We start from the raw sequence: 13428 nt of genomic DNA, 5'->3' as shown, positions 1-13428 counted from the left end.
GTGGGATTAGGAAGGATATCAGTGAAGGAACAGAGGAATAGTGGGAATGACCTGAGAGCAGAAGAAACAAGAAGAGAGCAGGGACTAAGGGGGGGGGGGGGGGGACAAGGACAGAGGGAGGGAACAGATGTGAAAAGGGGAACGGGGAATATATGAAATATTTGGAAAAGCATGCAGGAGAAAGGGGAAGAGGAATGCTCCCATTTGGAAAAAAAAAGACGTCCAATTAGTTTGGGATGAAAACGCTTTCAGTGCAAAACTTTCAAATACAACTCTCCCAAACTCCAAACCAACAGAAGCGAAGATGCTGAAACCTTTCTAACGAGTCACCTCAAATTGATCTCTTTTGGCGCCAAATTGCCAAACACGATGCAGACAAAATACGGTACAAGCCAAAAATGGTGGCGCTATTTACGTAAATTAAGTATCACAGTCAAGTAGGGATAATGTCCTATACAGAAGAATACAAACTACCTTTTCGGGAATTTCTGGGCGCTCCAACGGAAACACTGGCTTTATTTCCAATGTTACATGGTAAGTTAAATGCGGAGAAAGTTGGGAGAGCGAGTCTGACTTAATTAATCGCCTTTGCTAAATCCTACATGTAAGACAGGATTGGTGTGCAGGTATATAGATCACATGCTCTAACATAAATTATTTCTGAAGTTTGGCTTCAACCTTGCTATGATATAGATATGTATCTAAGACCATATTCAAACATAACGAAAGATATCATTCTCTGGTCAGTTACTATGCGTCAATGTGTATGTTGCGAGCATGTTTATGAAATTTAATTGAATTGTTTTCCCGTTCAAATCCTGTATATATAGCAAAAATGTCGCCAGACATTCATTTACGATAAATGTACCGTGTCATATATACCTCCCCTTTTTGATCTTGAACTTTCGAACAAAGTCGAAATTGTTTGCCCCTCACTTTTTGGTTTACCGAAAGGGAAAACTATGGAGTCACTCTTACCGTCCTTGCAAAATTGCGAGGTGGAACTCGGATTGCAAAGTCAGCAATAACTATCACACGAATCGCAAAGTCGTTAATTACCGTTACGGTTAGATTCGTCCAGAACGGCAGCATACGAAAAGCCAAAGCCGAAGCCAAAGTGAATTAATCAGGTCACACATCCGCAGTCTTTGCATGCTAAGTACTTGAATACCGCCCTCATCCCATACTGTAGTTTGGATTCTTTTAATTGCCAACGCACAACAATCCACCCTCCTCCGCCTCCTGTGTTTGGTGACCTCTGCACCTTTACCTGCCTGCTATTCCGGCCATGAGGTTATAGTCATTGACGACTTTGTATCCGCGGTCATCCTCACAAGTTTGCAAGGACGGTGGGTCAGAGTGCCTCCATAGTTTTCCCTTCGGGAAACCAACAAATGTGCTGCCAATGTCTCCTATAAGCCGTAAGGCTGACGGACTTCCAACATAGCTGTGTGCCGGGGCAAGGAATGTAGTACTTCTGTAGTTATGACATCATAAAGTTAAAGGTTAAACAACCAAAAACCTTGTGGCCTTGACGCAATCCTCGACACACATTTGGCCTATCAGACTTAATACCAAACGTGACGGAGCATTTGATGAAAGGTCAAATTAGTGCAAACAATTATTGCAGCAAACTCCTCCCACACCCTAAGCACTTCAAACTTTGGTAGGTATGATTGGGCATGGGATGTCCAAAAACATTTACAATATAAATCTACCCCCACCTCCTGCCTCTCCTCCCTTCCCCTGCATACCACTCTCATCATGCAAATTCCAAGTCACATGATTGGCTTACTCAAAAACATAGGTTGAAACAAATCCATGACAACACCATGTAAACAGTAGTAATAGTAAACTTGTTTTGAAGTATGTAACCTTTGTATATTTTTGTTTCTATGTTATTCAACAATTACTGGATTAACCTCCCTCCCCCCCCCCTCCCCCTCCACCAAAAATTCTGTATCAGATGGGGTTTTTTCAATTAGAAAAAATGCAATATTTCAACAACAAAAAGATAAAGAAGAACATTTATGTTCATGCAAACAATTATTCAAAATAAACATAATTTTTACAGTGAATTAATTGTATTTACAAAGAAATAATAACATCAAGGAAATCTATCAGAAATTATTATAATAACAAAGGAAATATACTGAGAACCATATTAAGTCATAACGTCCGTTTTCAGTATGTATTAAATTGAAAACAAAAACTTTGTCACACAAATATTGGCATAGAAGCAAAAACAATACAAACAAATCAACAAACAAACTAAAAAAAAACTAAAAAACTGGCATTTAGTTATGTCACATAACAACATAATATATATCAGCCTCTTTTGTCTTACTTCATGTAACTTCATGAAACTTGGTTAAGTTGATGCACTTACACCCAGAATTAGGGTGCAAGTAAATCCACTTTAATTCCTTTAAAGGGGTGGGGGTGGGGGGAGAGATACCTTTTGTATCTCTAAAAGGAGACACAAACCCCTCATAGCTGTGAAGGGTAAAAAATCATATTCATAAATGTAACCATAAAGGAATTGACTTCCCCCTTATTTTTTTCCCCGTTTTTATTTTTGACTATTAATTTATTTGTTGCTTTTTTTCCCCGGAAAAAAAACTTAGTAGTTTTGACATGATTTTTTGTTATTGCTTCAAAAAGAATGCAATTATCACTATCGACTACAATCTCATAAACAAATAGATTAACTCAAGACTTTTGACGAATTTAACCCCTCTCCTTTCCCCCTCCCCCGCAAAAGAAATGATGAAAGCAAAAGGAACAGCTCCAAAACTTCTTTAATCGCCATATTTGAGTGTCGGGTACCAAGGTCGACACTGACTCTGTCCTTGTTTTGTATCTACACGTATAACACATCTTTATATTTCTTATTTACAAAATTAAGTTTCTTTTATTTATTATATACTTTACAATTATCTGATGACGCACTTGTACAACGATCCCGAACAGACAATAACTGTCTCTACATTGCATTTGATCATCATGGGTCAATTTTGTATATTAGCTACGAAAGTATATCCCTCGTTTAATCATCAATACCATCTGAAGGGACACACCAAAAAAGAAAAAAAAAAAGGAACTTTTGTTTAAACTTCATTCTATGGGAATAACAAAGGAGAACACTGCCTACATCCTACACATTTCATTTCATCTGTAAGAAAAACTAAATGGCACCTTTTATTCGAATTTACCATTCCAGCCGATACCCAAAACATTTGTTTTTAGAAATTGCTCAAGTGTTCAGTCAAGCAGCGCCAGTACACCGGTCAACGGCTGGATGTGAACCTCAATTGAAACCTACCCCTCACACCTACCCCCCCCCGTTCCATGTTCTTTCGACACACCCACACCCCTCCCTCTCTTGCAGTTGCACCTATAGCTACATGTTCACCATTCCCATCTCCCATCGGCAACCTTTACTTAAAACCAATATGACTAACATGCTAACATCATGTTAGTAACATGCCCACTCCAGCCAATATTTTACAGTGGTATTTTCCACAGATGAGTATGAAAGAACCATTTTATTTCGATTTTTAATTGATAGATGCTACTATTAATATCATGTTTTTTGAAATTATTTGTTGTTGTTGTTGTAATTAAATCTGTGACTCTTTAGACCGAGGTATTCATGCAAATATCATTGTTAGTAAAGTTCAGGTCCTAGCTGCTCATTATCTGTATAAACTTGTCAAAAACAGGATTATAATTTCCTTCTCTTCTTCTTTGATATTCATTTTTTAATGTGTGATTTTCATTTTTTAGAAATAGAATGTTATTCTTACCAAGTAATTAACATTCATTTGGAATTAACAATTTTTTTCCATTGTTTTTAACAATTTTACAGTCATTTTTCCATTTTCCACTTGTATAATAATACTTCGACTTGTTATAAAAAAAAATTTAAAAAAAACGTCAAACTTCAAACAGCTGCATTTAAATGTGAGACTATGATTTTTTTTTTTTTTTTTTTAACAAATTCTTTTCTGCCAAACCAAAACCTATTGCAAATATTATGCAACAATTAGTTTGATATTCTACCCTAACTTTTGATACATCTTTTAATTGGAAATCCTTGACACAGAGATCCAGTGATGCCACATTCAAAAGCGGCATATTTTCTTTTCAAAGTGGAACTAATTTTGTAGACCAAATATTGTCTGCAATACCTAAAATATTTTTAAGCATTTTAAGGATAAATTTAAAATGTCAAGCACCTACTAATTGACAGCACAAGTTTTGAAATCAATTCAATTTTGTATTCATGAAGAAATAACCAAAAAAAAAAAAAAAATTGCAAAATCCTACCAATGAGGACGAAAAAATAATAACAGAACGAAAAACGGACGGTAGGTATTAAACCCTTTGTTTATATGGACGAGAGTCATATTAAATTTGGAGATTCTTTGTACACTTTGGCGATATAAAAAACAAACGAGAGTGAAATGATTTGCCAATTTTGTATCCAAACAATATTTCAACAAATTAGTATTTAAACCTCAGTTGCACCGAGTGACATGGGGTACCACAGCAACATGGCTTCTCTGAGGTCAAATTGTCACAGAAAGCTGTCACAGTCACTAGACCATTATCAGGAATGAAATACTGAAAACTGATCAAATGTTTGACTGTTATCTTTGAGCTATTAATAAGCTGTTAATTATTAACTTCAGCTGTTAATTATTACTTTAGCTGTTAATTAGCTGTTAATTAGCTATACTGATAATTAACTTTAGCTGTTAATTATTAACTTCAATTATTAACTTTAACACTGTGGTTAAAAATATTTCTAAAAGTTTAGAGATGACCTCTTGAAAGGTAGGCACACATACCAGTGTATATGTATGAAATACCTCTCTCTAGCAAGGAGGCATACATACCAGTGTACCTACTTTTTTGAAATTATACCTCTAGCAGCGAGGCACACGTACAGTGTATACGTATAATATACCTCTAGCAGGGAGGTACAGATACAGCGTATATAAAACAGCTCTAGCAAGGAGGCATGCTTACAGTGTAAATGTATAAAATACCCCTAGCAATTAGGCACACATAAAGCAAATATATTTATATATAAAGATCAGGAAACCTGTGTTGGTATAAAGAAAATATATATTGGTATAAAGCAACACGACACTTCTCGTTGTGCCAATCATAATATATATGTATTTATACAACACCTAATTGTATTCTAGTCATTTGCTTGGTCAATTGCTCGTTGATTGCATGCAAAATCCGCTCTATTCCACTCTATGAAATAGAACCATGGGTTGTACTTTTTTGATAGCACTTTTTTCAATGGTAAGAGAGCAGAGAAACCTGTCTGTTCAAACAATCTGTTGTATGAGTGCATTTTACGTCCAATCCTATCCAAATTTGAAGGTGTTGTATAAAACAAATACTGAATGGTTTCCATTCGTGCAATAGAACAATTATTTCATTTGTTGAAAGATGTAATTTGTTCCATTCAACTCGGCTGTGCCTCGTTGAATGGAACATTCCATCTTTCAACTCATGAAATATTTGCACTATTGCACTCATAACCATTCATTATTTGTATAATATCATATATGTATATATCATATATATATATATGTATAACATACGTACATTAAACATCAGTAAGGTCTCTAAGTTGCATCCTAATTTTTTTTTTCTTGGCAGTTCAACTAGCAGTCAGTGTCGATAATCATGGAGTTTGATTTATAATTATTCAAGTTATGGATTATACTCTAAACAAAAATCTGAAAATTTTCAAGTATTATATTTTTTTCGATATCCGATCTATAACACTTCCTCTTCTAATTTTTAAATATTTTTTATCTTTCCCTCCTTTTTAAATATATATATACATATATCTTTGTAGTATTTTTTTACCCTTCTAAACTTACTTTCCTCTATTTCAGGTTCAATTTGAAAGAGTTAATACCTCACCGACCTACTTCTCTTAAGGTATCTCTGCAAAAATTAACAATTATACCACATTTTCTTACAATATTTACATACAATAACGTTTCTCTCTGTACAGTAACTATCTCCCATGACATAAATGTGTCCAGAAGCCATGAATTATAAACTAAAGAGCTATTCTTTCCTTATATTGCCCAGAGGACCTACAAAAGTAAATTCAAAATCTTTTACTTTCACACAGAAACAAGTCAGGTCAATAACCCTTGAAGCAAAAAGAAAGAAAAAAAATAAATTTAAACTAAGCAAAAGAAACATTGTCAAAGTTTTCTGCTCTTCAAATGTTAGTATCATCAGAAACAACAGTAACATGTCTGTTTCTGTAGCAATAATTAACAACTGTGGACTTATTTTTATACAAATTTAAATTGATTGAATTTAAATTTATGAAAAATTTGAGGGTGAAATAAATAAATAAAATAAAGTTTTCTTTTCTTGCATTAACATTGACCTGGAGAAAAAGGAGAAGGTAGACTAGAGTCACACATATTGCAACACTTCTCCAAATTTTATAATTTTAATTTTTTTTGGAATAATGCTCGGTGAGATTTTTGCGATTGGAATCGGAAGTGTTTCATTTCTGTAATAATGTCGAGTGTGTGTCTACCCTGCTATTCGGTCTTCCCGGAGATTAATGAAATACGAAATACTAGCTAATGGGAAGAAACCAAGTTTTCATATCAAAACAGTGTACATCTCAATTTCCTAACACACCATTCTTGCATAAAGGACATAATTAAATGCACCTACCAAGTCAAGCCCCCCCCCTCGGAAAAATTTCTTTCAACCAAAATACAGTAATCGGTTACTAAGTTTACTTAATATCCGTTCAATGAAACACTTAACCAAAGGGAAAAGCTTGATCCAACTCTAGCACTCTCAAATCCAATAAATTGCTTTAAACGTAACTGTTGGTAAAAATCGACTTAAATGCCTTAACATCTAGTCTTGGCATGGCCTTAGTTTACATTTAAACAGTTGTGACATTGTTATATGTTATATTATGCGTAAAAAAAATTTTGGCTTTGGTTAGTAACATTGTTTTGACTTTGGTTGAAGTGGGTTACAAGTAACATTGTTTTGACTTTGGTTGAAGTGGGTTACAAGTAACATTGTTTTGACTTTGGTCATGGGTAAGTAACATTGTTATAGATTTTGGTGTTAGGTAGTAGTAAAATAACCTTGTAGTGTTCCAGTTGTAATAGTAACGTAAGTAGAATGCAGAATGATGTCAGTTCTCTCTTTCAAGTTCAATTTAAGCTTTCCATTACTAAACTCCAACCAACCCAAACCTACTCTGATCTTCTCTCTTGAAAGCTCCTGGCAAAGCTTAAAAACTGCCAGAGAAACTATTTTTAAAGAAACCCAACCAACCTGTGAGAGGTCGTGCTTTACAGCTTAATCATCAGTTTGCTTGTTTGTTGCAACAAAAATTGAGGCCAACGTGGGCATGCGATGGTGTTGATGTGAAACGATCTCTACCAACTCATCTTGGATGAGCTTGAGTAAACAAGATGGTGGATGTATCTTATCTCATGTTAATAATGGAACACAAAGAACATGCGCTATTTGACATAGGAACTCGGAATCGTAACCATGGTAGTCTGTTGCAAGCCACCATTGGTTGTCAGATCTTTCTACCAGCCGATTCTGTGAGGTATCTTCGTGTATTTAAACCGTCTCTGAGCGTCCTGTCTGGATTACGATTCTCTGTTCATTCTCGTCTTTTCCGTTTTGCCTTTGAACCCAGCGTCCTGTCTGGATTCAGATTCTCTGTTGATTCTCATCTTTTTTGTTTGCCTCAGTCACCCCCTCACTGCTTTATGCACGGTAAGGAATTAGATCTATTTTTCTCCAGCAGAGATCCATTCCAAGCCATCCCGACTCCTCCTTCTCCCCGGTCGGGCCAAATGGACGCCAGATCGTTACAGAGTTTGGTTACGGGAGACGGGATATCGGGAGAATGCTCCCTTCTCTTCTCTCCGTCCATCTCATCTTTATGACTTCCCTGTTGCGATTCGTAGTAGAACGGATTGAGTTTCTCGCTGACTCTTTGGACGTTTAGGGCCCTAGAGCCGGAGTCAGAGTTGCTTCTGGTTACACCTCTCTTTCTGGACGACTTGTAGAGGTTGCCGGGGGCGTCCGTTGTCGCGGTGGTCCTACAGCGGCTTCTATGTAATTCTGCAGGATGAAAATAATTATGTCCTGAACCAATAAGTTTGATAGTATCTTTCAAACTAATTGTGAATAATTGTGAGAATTCTTCAATTTCTTCCACATGGTAGCCTAACACCACACTAAGTCAGTGGGGTAATCTACCTAACCATCTGTTTATTAGCTGAACTTGTGACGCAGTTATAAGATATCCATGGAATACTTTCGTTGTTGCTGTCATCTTCGACCATATAGTAGCCTAAAACCACACTAAGTCAATGGGAAAAATTTTGCTTAGGAATTGGGTAATAAATCAGGAACCGGGTCGTATCGCGTCGGGCGGGTACCCTGCTACCCGGATAACCCGTGCAAACACTAGAAGAAACCATGACAAATAGCTGCAACTCCCATCAACATCCAGCAAAGATTGACCATTTTACAAGTCTTTTCTTAATTCTAGTTTCATTTATGAATAAACATTAGCTAATTATGCACATTGATGATGTAAAGGGAGTGACTGCCTTATTTTCTGTTATGTTATTCATTTGCTTTTACAACCTTTGTTTCAAGGACACTGAACACAGGTTTGTGGCCTATGGACAATTTCTCGAAATATTTTGTTGACTTCATCGAAAAGAGGAACATCACATTCTTCAAATGATATATTTGGGCTTGTAATAAAGGGTTAACTTCTGAAGGGGACAAACAAGAAATTTTGATGAGCACAACACTCCACGTCATAGTTTGCACATATTTAATGAGTTTCACAGATTGATCAAAACTTAAAATGTGTATATCTTGGAAACAAAAAAAAGAGCTTTTCAAACTTTTTCAAAAGATTTTGAATGACAATATCACACACAACAGATTTACTGAATATGGCTAGGTGTCCATAGTACTTCAAGAGTTTGGAAACATTTGTGGCACAACTGCCTCTACAGACACACTCCACTCTTTAAAATAAAACCTAGAGGAAGTCAGCAATCCCACAACACTATTCCAATCACACTGAATCATAACTGTTTAAATCAAAGACCAAACAACTTCATCCCCCTCCTCCACCACCTACTACCAACCACTCCCCCAAACCCCACCACCAACCTGCAAACCACAGTGCTAAGTGGTATCTCAACCTTGTACTATTTTAAACTTGGATTACTTTAGAATCTTTTGAATAGGCTTCACCATCAAGTGGAACTGTGATATCACACATTGTCGAGGTGGCTTCCATACTGAACAAGAACTTGCAATCTCTTGGATGCTCCCACCCCCCCCCCTCTCCCCAAGCATTTCTATCACATAAGACAAACGAACATTGTCTCCTATAATTAGCATTCTAAAGTGAGTCTGTGTCATGCTTTCTTGTAAACAACAACCGAAAAGAATCCTCCTGCTAATAACGGGCACGCATCAGACACAATGGGAAGTCTGTGAGGGTAGGTGAAGGGGTACACATCTTTTCCAAAGAAAAGCCCTCCTTGTTAAAAAAAAAATGTTCAGAAAAAAAATAATAAAAATGAAAAACTTACCAAACCTTGCATCTGTACAGGATAATGACTTGCTAACATTAGTGACATGTGGGTGTCTCATTTCGCCTAAAATGGCCACTATACTGTGAAATGTTGGCCTCTCCTTTGGAGAAACCTGGAGTTGATAGACGAAGGGAGAAGAAGATCTTGCTGACTTTGTCCAAAAATCTCAAAGCTCACCAAAGACTAGGGGAGGGGGGGGGGGGGAGAGTTAGTGTCGCAATTGCAACGAGGCATGAATTGTAAGAAAATCATGAGGTGAGAATTTACAAGTTACCATACATACATACACATATACCTTCACACATACATACCTTCTTCATTGAGGAAGGGGGGGGGGGGGGGAATTAATATATGGAAAACCAGAGCTCAGGTGTTTGATAGCTCTTTGAAACTCCATGAAACATAATATCTACTTTTCACAGAAAACAGTGCCAAAAATATATTACATATCCAGAAGGATGCCTAATATATGTTGTAATATTTGCAACCTAATGTGGTATTACATATCGACCCTGCAGTACTTTTATGTTTGTTTTCTAGTACTTTGGTTGGATAGGTAGGACAGAGGCATGAACATCCTGACAGTTCTAGACACACACTGACAATGTTTCCACGTCATGACGTGCATAAATGAAGAGCCAGACCATTTACACCCCACTGCATTTACTTTCCCCTTAAATGAGATGTAAAATCTGTTACGTGGGTCCCTCAAAAATCTCTCGGTCTATCGTCTGCATGACGAGCTAGCCAATTACTCTGTACCTGCGTGAAAATCAGTAACACTTGAAGATGTGGTAGATACTTTACCTTACAGCACTGTATTGCGATATTAAACATATTCTTAGGACATTCACCGGCCAGAAATTGAAAGCCTGCTTCATTCAAACCGAAATCCTAAAAGGAGAAAAAGAAGAATACAAATTTCTATTTTGGTTTGCTCATATAATTTGCTCATATAATTTTTTATTTCAAAAGGGGGGGGGGGGAAAACAATAAAAGGGATGAATTTTTTTGGAAATATCACAAGAATTTTTGAAAACCCTTTAAACAGCGATTATTGAATGTGTTAAGATACTTTGCACATGCAACGCTTCAGGTTCATAAACAGTAATAACCATGTACATACACACAACAGACAACGGATTAGATACAAATGTCCCAAAGATCAGCGGCGACTCACCATCCTCCTTGGCAGTTCTTCGGGATCGGCGCTTACTCTGCCGATGATCTCGCACATGATAATCCCAAAAGAAAATACGTCGCACTGTAGCAAATGGAAGAAGAGATCAAAGGATGCATTTATGAAGAGGTTCTCACACGAGGAGTGTTCAACAAGCACTAAACGTGTCATAACCCGAAACTAATACCTAGTAATGGATCAACATCTTGTTCGTTCCTAACAAAGAATCAAGACAAGCTGACAACGTGCATTGCAATTTTTACCATAGTAACATAGGGAAATTCGGTCTTCGTAATAGAGCAATACAAATTTGGAATGATCTATCAAGAAAGTTGAAGTCTATAACTTCAAAACCCACATTCACCAGACATTTGAAATTAGAAATTTATTAACTCGTACTAGTATTATATAATCTATTCACATATTCATCTCAGCATCATTAGGATTTTATTACTGTATATTTAATCCTTACGTATATTCTGTATTATATATATTTGTACATTTTTCTTTTCTTTTCTCCCAGGCAGTCTCCTACCTTGTTAAGTCTTTTTAAGACTTTATAGGAGACTTCCTTTCCCACTGTACACAATTGGCGATCAAACAAATAAATGAATTAAACTAAGTTTGCTTCCCACAAAACTCTACTAGCATTTAAAGGGTTAGAGGGCCCGACAGGTTCCATTTCTGTGCAGGCTCTTCTTCGGTTTGTCTACGGGAAGAAGGACCTGCAAGGTTTGAAATGTGATTGACAATTTTTTTGCAGTACTTAGATAAAACAGGTTTTTTTTTTTTAACAGGATCACTTTCCTCTAAGCCTCTTTCACATTTTCCTACGGTAGATGATAACACCGTACAGCTGTGTAGAAGATAAATTTTTGCAATCAGCATGTTGCATTCATACTGTTGATTACTCTACTAATTACTTGATAATTTACATGAATAACAGCAAAATCTTCTACTAAAAGTCTATACCTAGTGTTTTTTTCCCATTTTGGGGTTGAAGGGTAGTCAAATTTCTTGTGAGAATTTTTAAAAGCATTTTATTTTTAATATGCTGAACAATCTGACTTGGGTTGGTGAAATTCCACATTGGGAGACATTACAGGGTGATCGAAAACATGTTTGGAACCTAAGATTTAAGCTCACTGAGAAGATTAGTGGACACAAAGTCACCAAGTTATTAACAAATGGTAGCATTGTGGTTTGTTTTTTATCTTTCTTTACAGCATATAACCTGCCATTTGTTCGGATTTATGGTGAATCTTTGCCTCAAGTTTAAAGTACTCTGAAAGCAAAAGGGCCTTAGGACATGCAAAAATTCCGCACATTCCAGGATTAATGTGAACTTATTTACTTCAAACTAACATGCATGGTAACATAAAAATCGATGCTAAACTTGGTAGTCCAGCTGCTTTGGCTGATGAGCCTTCCTTCTGGAAGTAATAAGTACTACCAAGATGTGTAAACCTATACTAATAGTTGTAATTAAATGTTGAACCAGTATATGAACATTGATGTAATGTTGGGAAAAGTCACAGTTTAAACCATCAGTTAGAGAAGATCCTACCGTTAGGGTAAACAGCTGTTTTTTTGCCTGTTGCATGGCTTTAATTATCACTAGTTGTAACAAACAGGAAGTAGAAATAACACTTCCAAATCCTGAAATGGAGTATGTTGAACATACTGGTGAATTTTTAGTCCACATCGACACTCTGCAGACTGTGTGGTGCAACAACAAAAGCGGGTTGCGAGAACCTTTAGGTCGGTCGCTGGAATTTATCCAGACGTCGGAAATTTTATCTCTTGACAGCGAAAACAGAGATGGATTTGAAAGTGTTTTTTTTTTTTTTCTTTTAAACATTCAGTACATATAGTCCAAGCTAGATTTCATGAAATCTGAACATTGATTCTGAAGGGTGGAGTTGGGGGGGGGGGGGGGGGGGGGTGGTAGGTCATTGTTGCACTCTACATGGAAGATCATGGGCTGTGGGCCTAGAAGTTTTGTCGGACCGCTGATCTAGGTCCATTAGTGAAACATGTGGCTTACCTTTGAATCGTAAAATTTCCCATGAAGGCACTCAGGTGATATCCAATATGGCGTCCCGACAACCGGTAAGACTTCATTCTCACTTCTACGATTTTTAAACAGAAGAAAAGAACGCATAGTGACATCATATACAGACAATCGATGCTCCCAAATCCTAAATCTACGCCGTTTATGCCTCGTGTTATTGTTGGAGGTGTGTTAAACATCCTTCTAACCAAGCCATGTTTAGCATTAACAAATAACTGGATATCGACTCTCAAAATTAACTAAGAGATCTTTGTGGATGAAACCATCGGCTGAGCCTGTGTTGCTTGTGCTACACACTGTCTAGTCTAGTGGGGTGGGGTGGGGTGGGGTGGGGGTAGTGCAGTTGCAGTCCGCATCTAACCCTGACGCAATTTTCTAAGACCATCGAGTCGGCTTTTCACAACCTCTGCAGGCAATGGAGGAGGAGAGATCAAACAAGCTTTCAAGCAAGTTTCTCAAACAAGGAGTCTTCCAACATGCTTTCAACATTTCATAAC

The 13428-nt window shown here is 36.9% G+C and overlaps 1 protein-coding gene across 2 annotated transcripts in view; it reads right to left on the bottom strand.

The window, feature by feature from the left end:
• Positions 1 to 2405: 2405 nt before the first annotated feature.
• LOC139978598 (dual specificity testis-specific protein kinase 2-like) overlaps positions 2406 to 13428 on the bottom strand; it is a 52045-nt gene continuing 41022 nt past the window's right edge. For both annotated transcript variants that reach the window (XM_071988940.1, XM_071988949.1), the window contains exons 7-11: positions 12905 to 12989; positions 10858 to 10941; positions 10485 to 10571; positions 9675 to 9789; positions 2406 to 8172 (exon numbers count right to left, since the gene is read on the bottom strand). In XM_071988940.1, the coding sequence (XP_071845041.1) occupies positions 7805 to 8172; positions 9675 to 9789; positions 10485 to 10571; positions 10858 to 10941; positions 12905 to 12989 (739 nt within the window). In that variant the 3' untranslated portion in view covers positions 2406 to 7804. The remainder of the gene's footprint in view (positions 8173 to 9674; positions 9790 to 10484; positions 10572 to 10857; positions 10942 to 12904; positions 12990 to 13428) is intronic.

The sequence above is a fragment of the Apostichopus japonicus genome, chromosome 2 (assembly GCF_037975245.1).
Source record: "Apostichopus japonicus isolate 1M-3 chromosome 2, ASM3797524v1, whole genome shotgun sequence".
In the NCBI taxonomy this organism is placed as follows: Eukaryota; Metazoa; Echinodermata; class Holothuroidea; order Aspidochirotida; family Stichopodidae; genus Apostichopus; species Apostichopus japonicus.
This window is presented reverse-complemented; position numbering and strand designations above follow the sequence as displayed.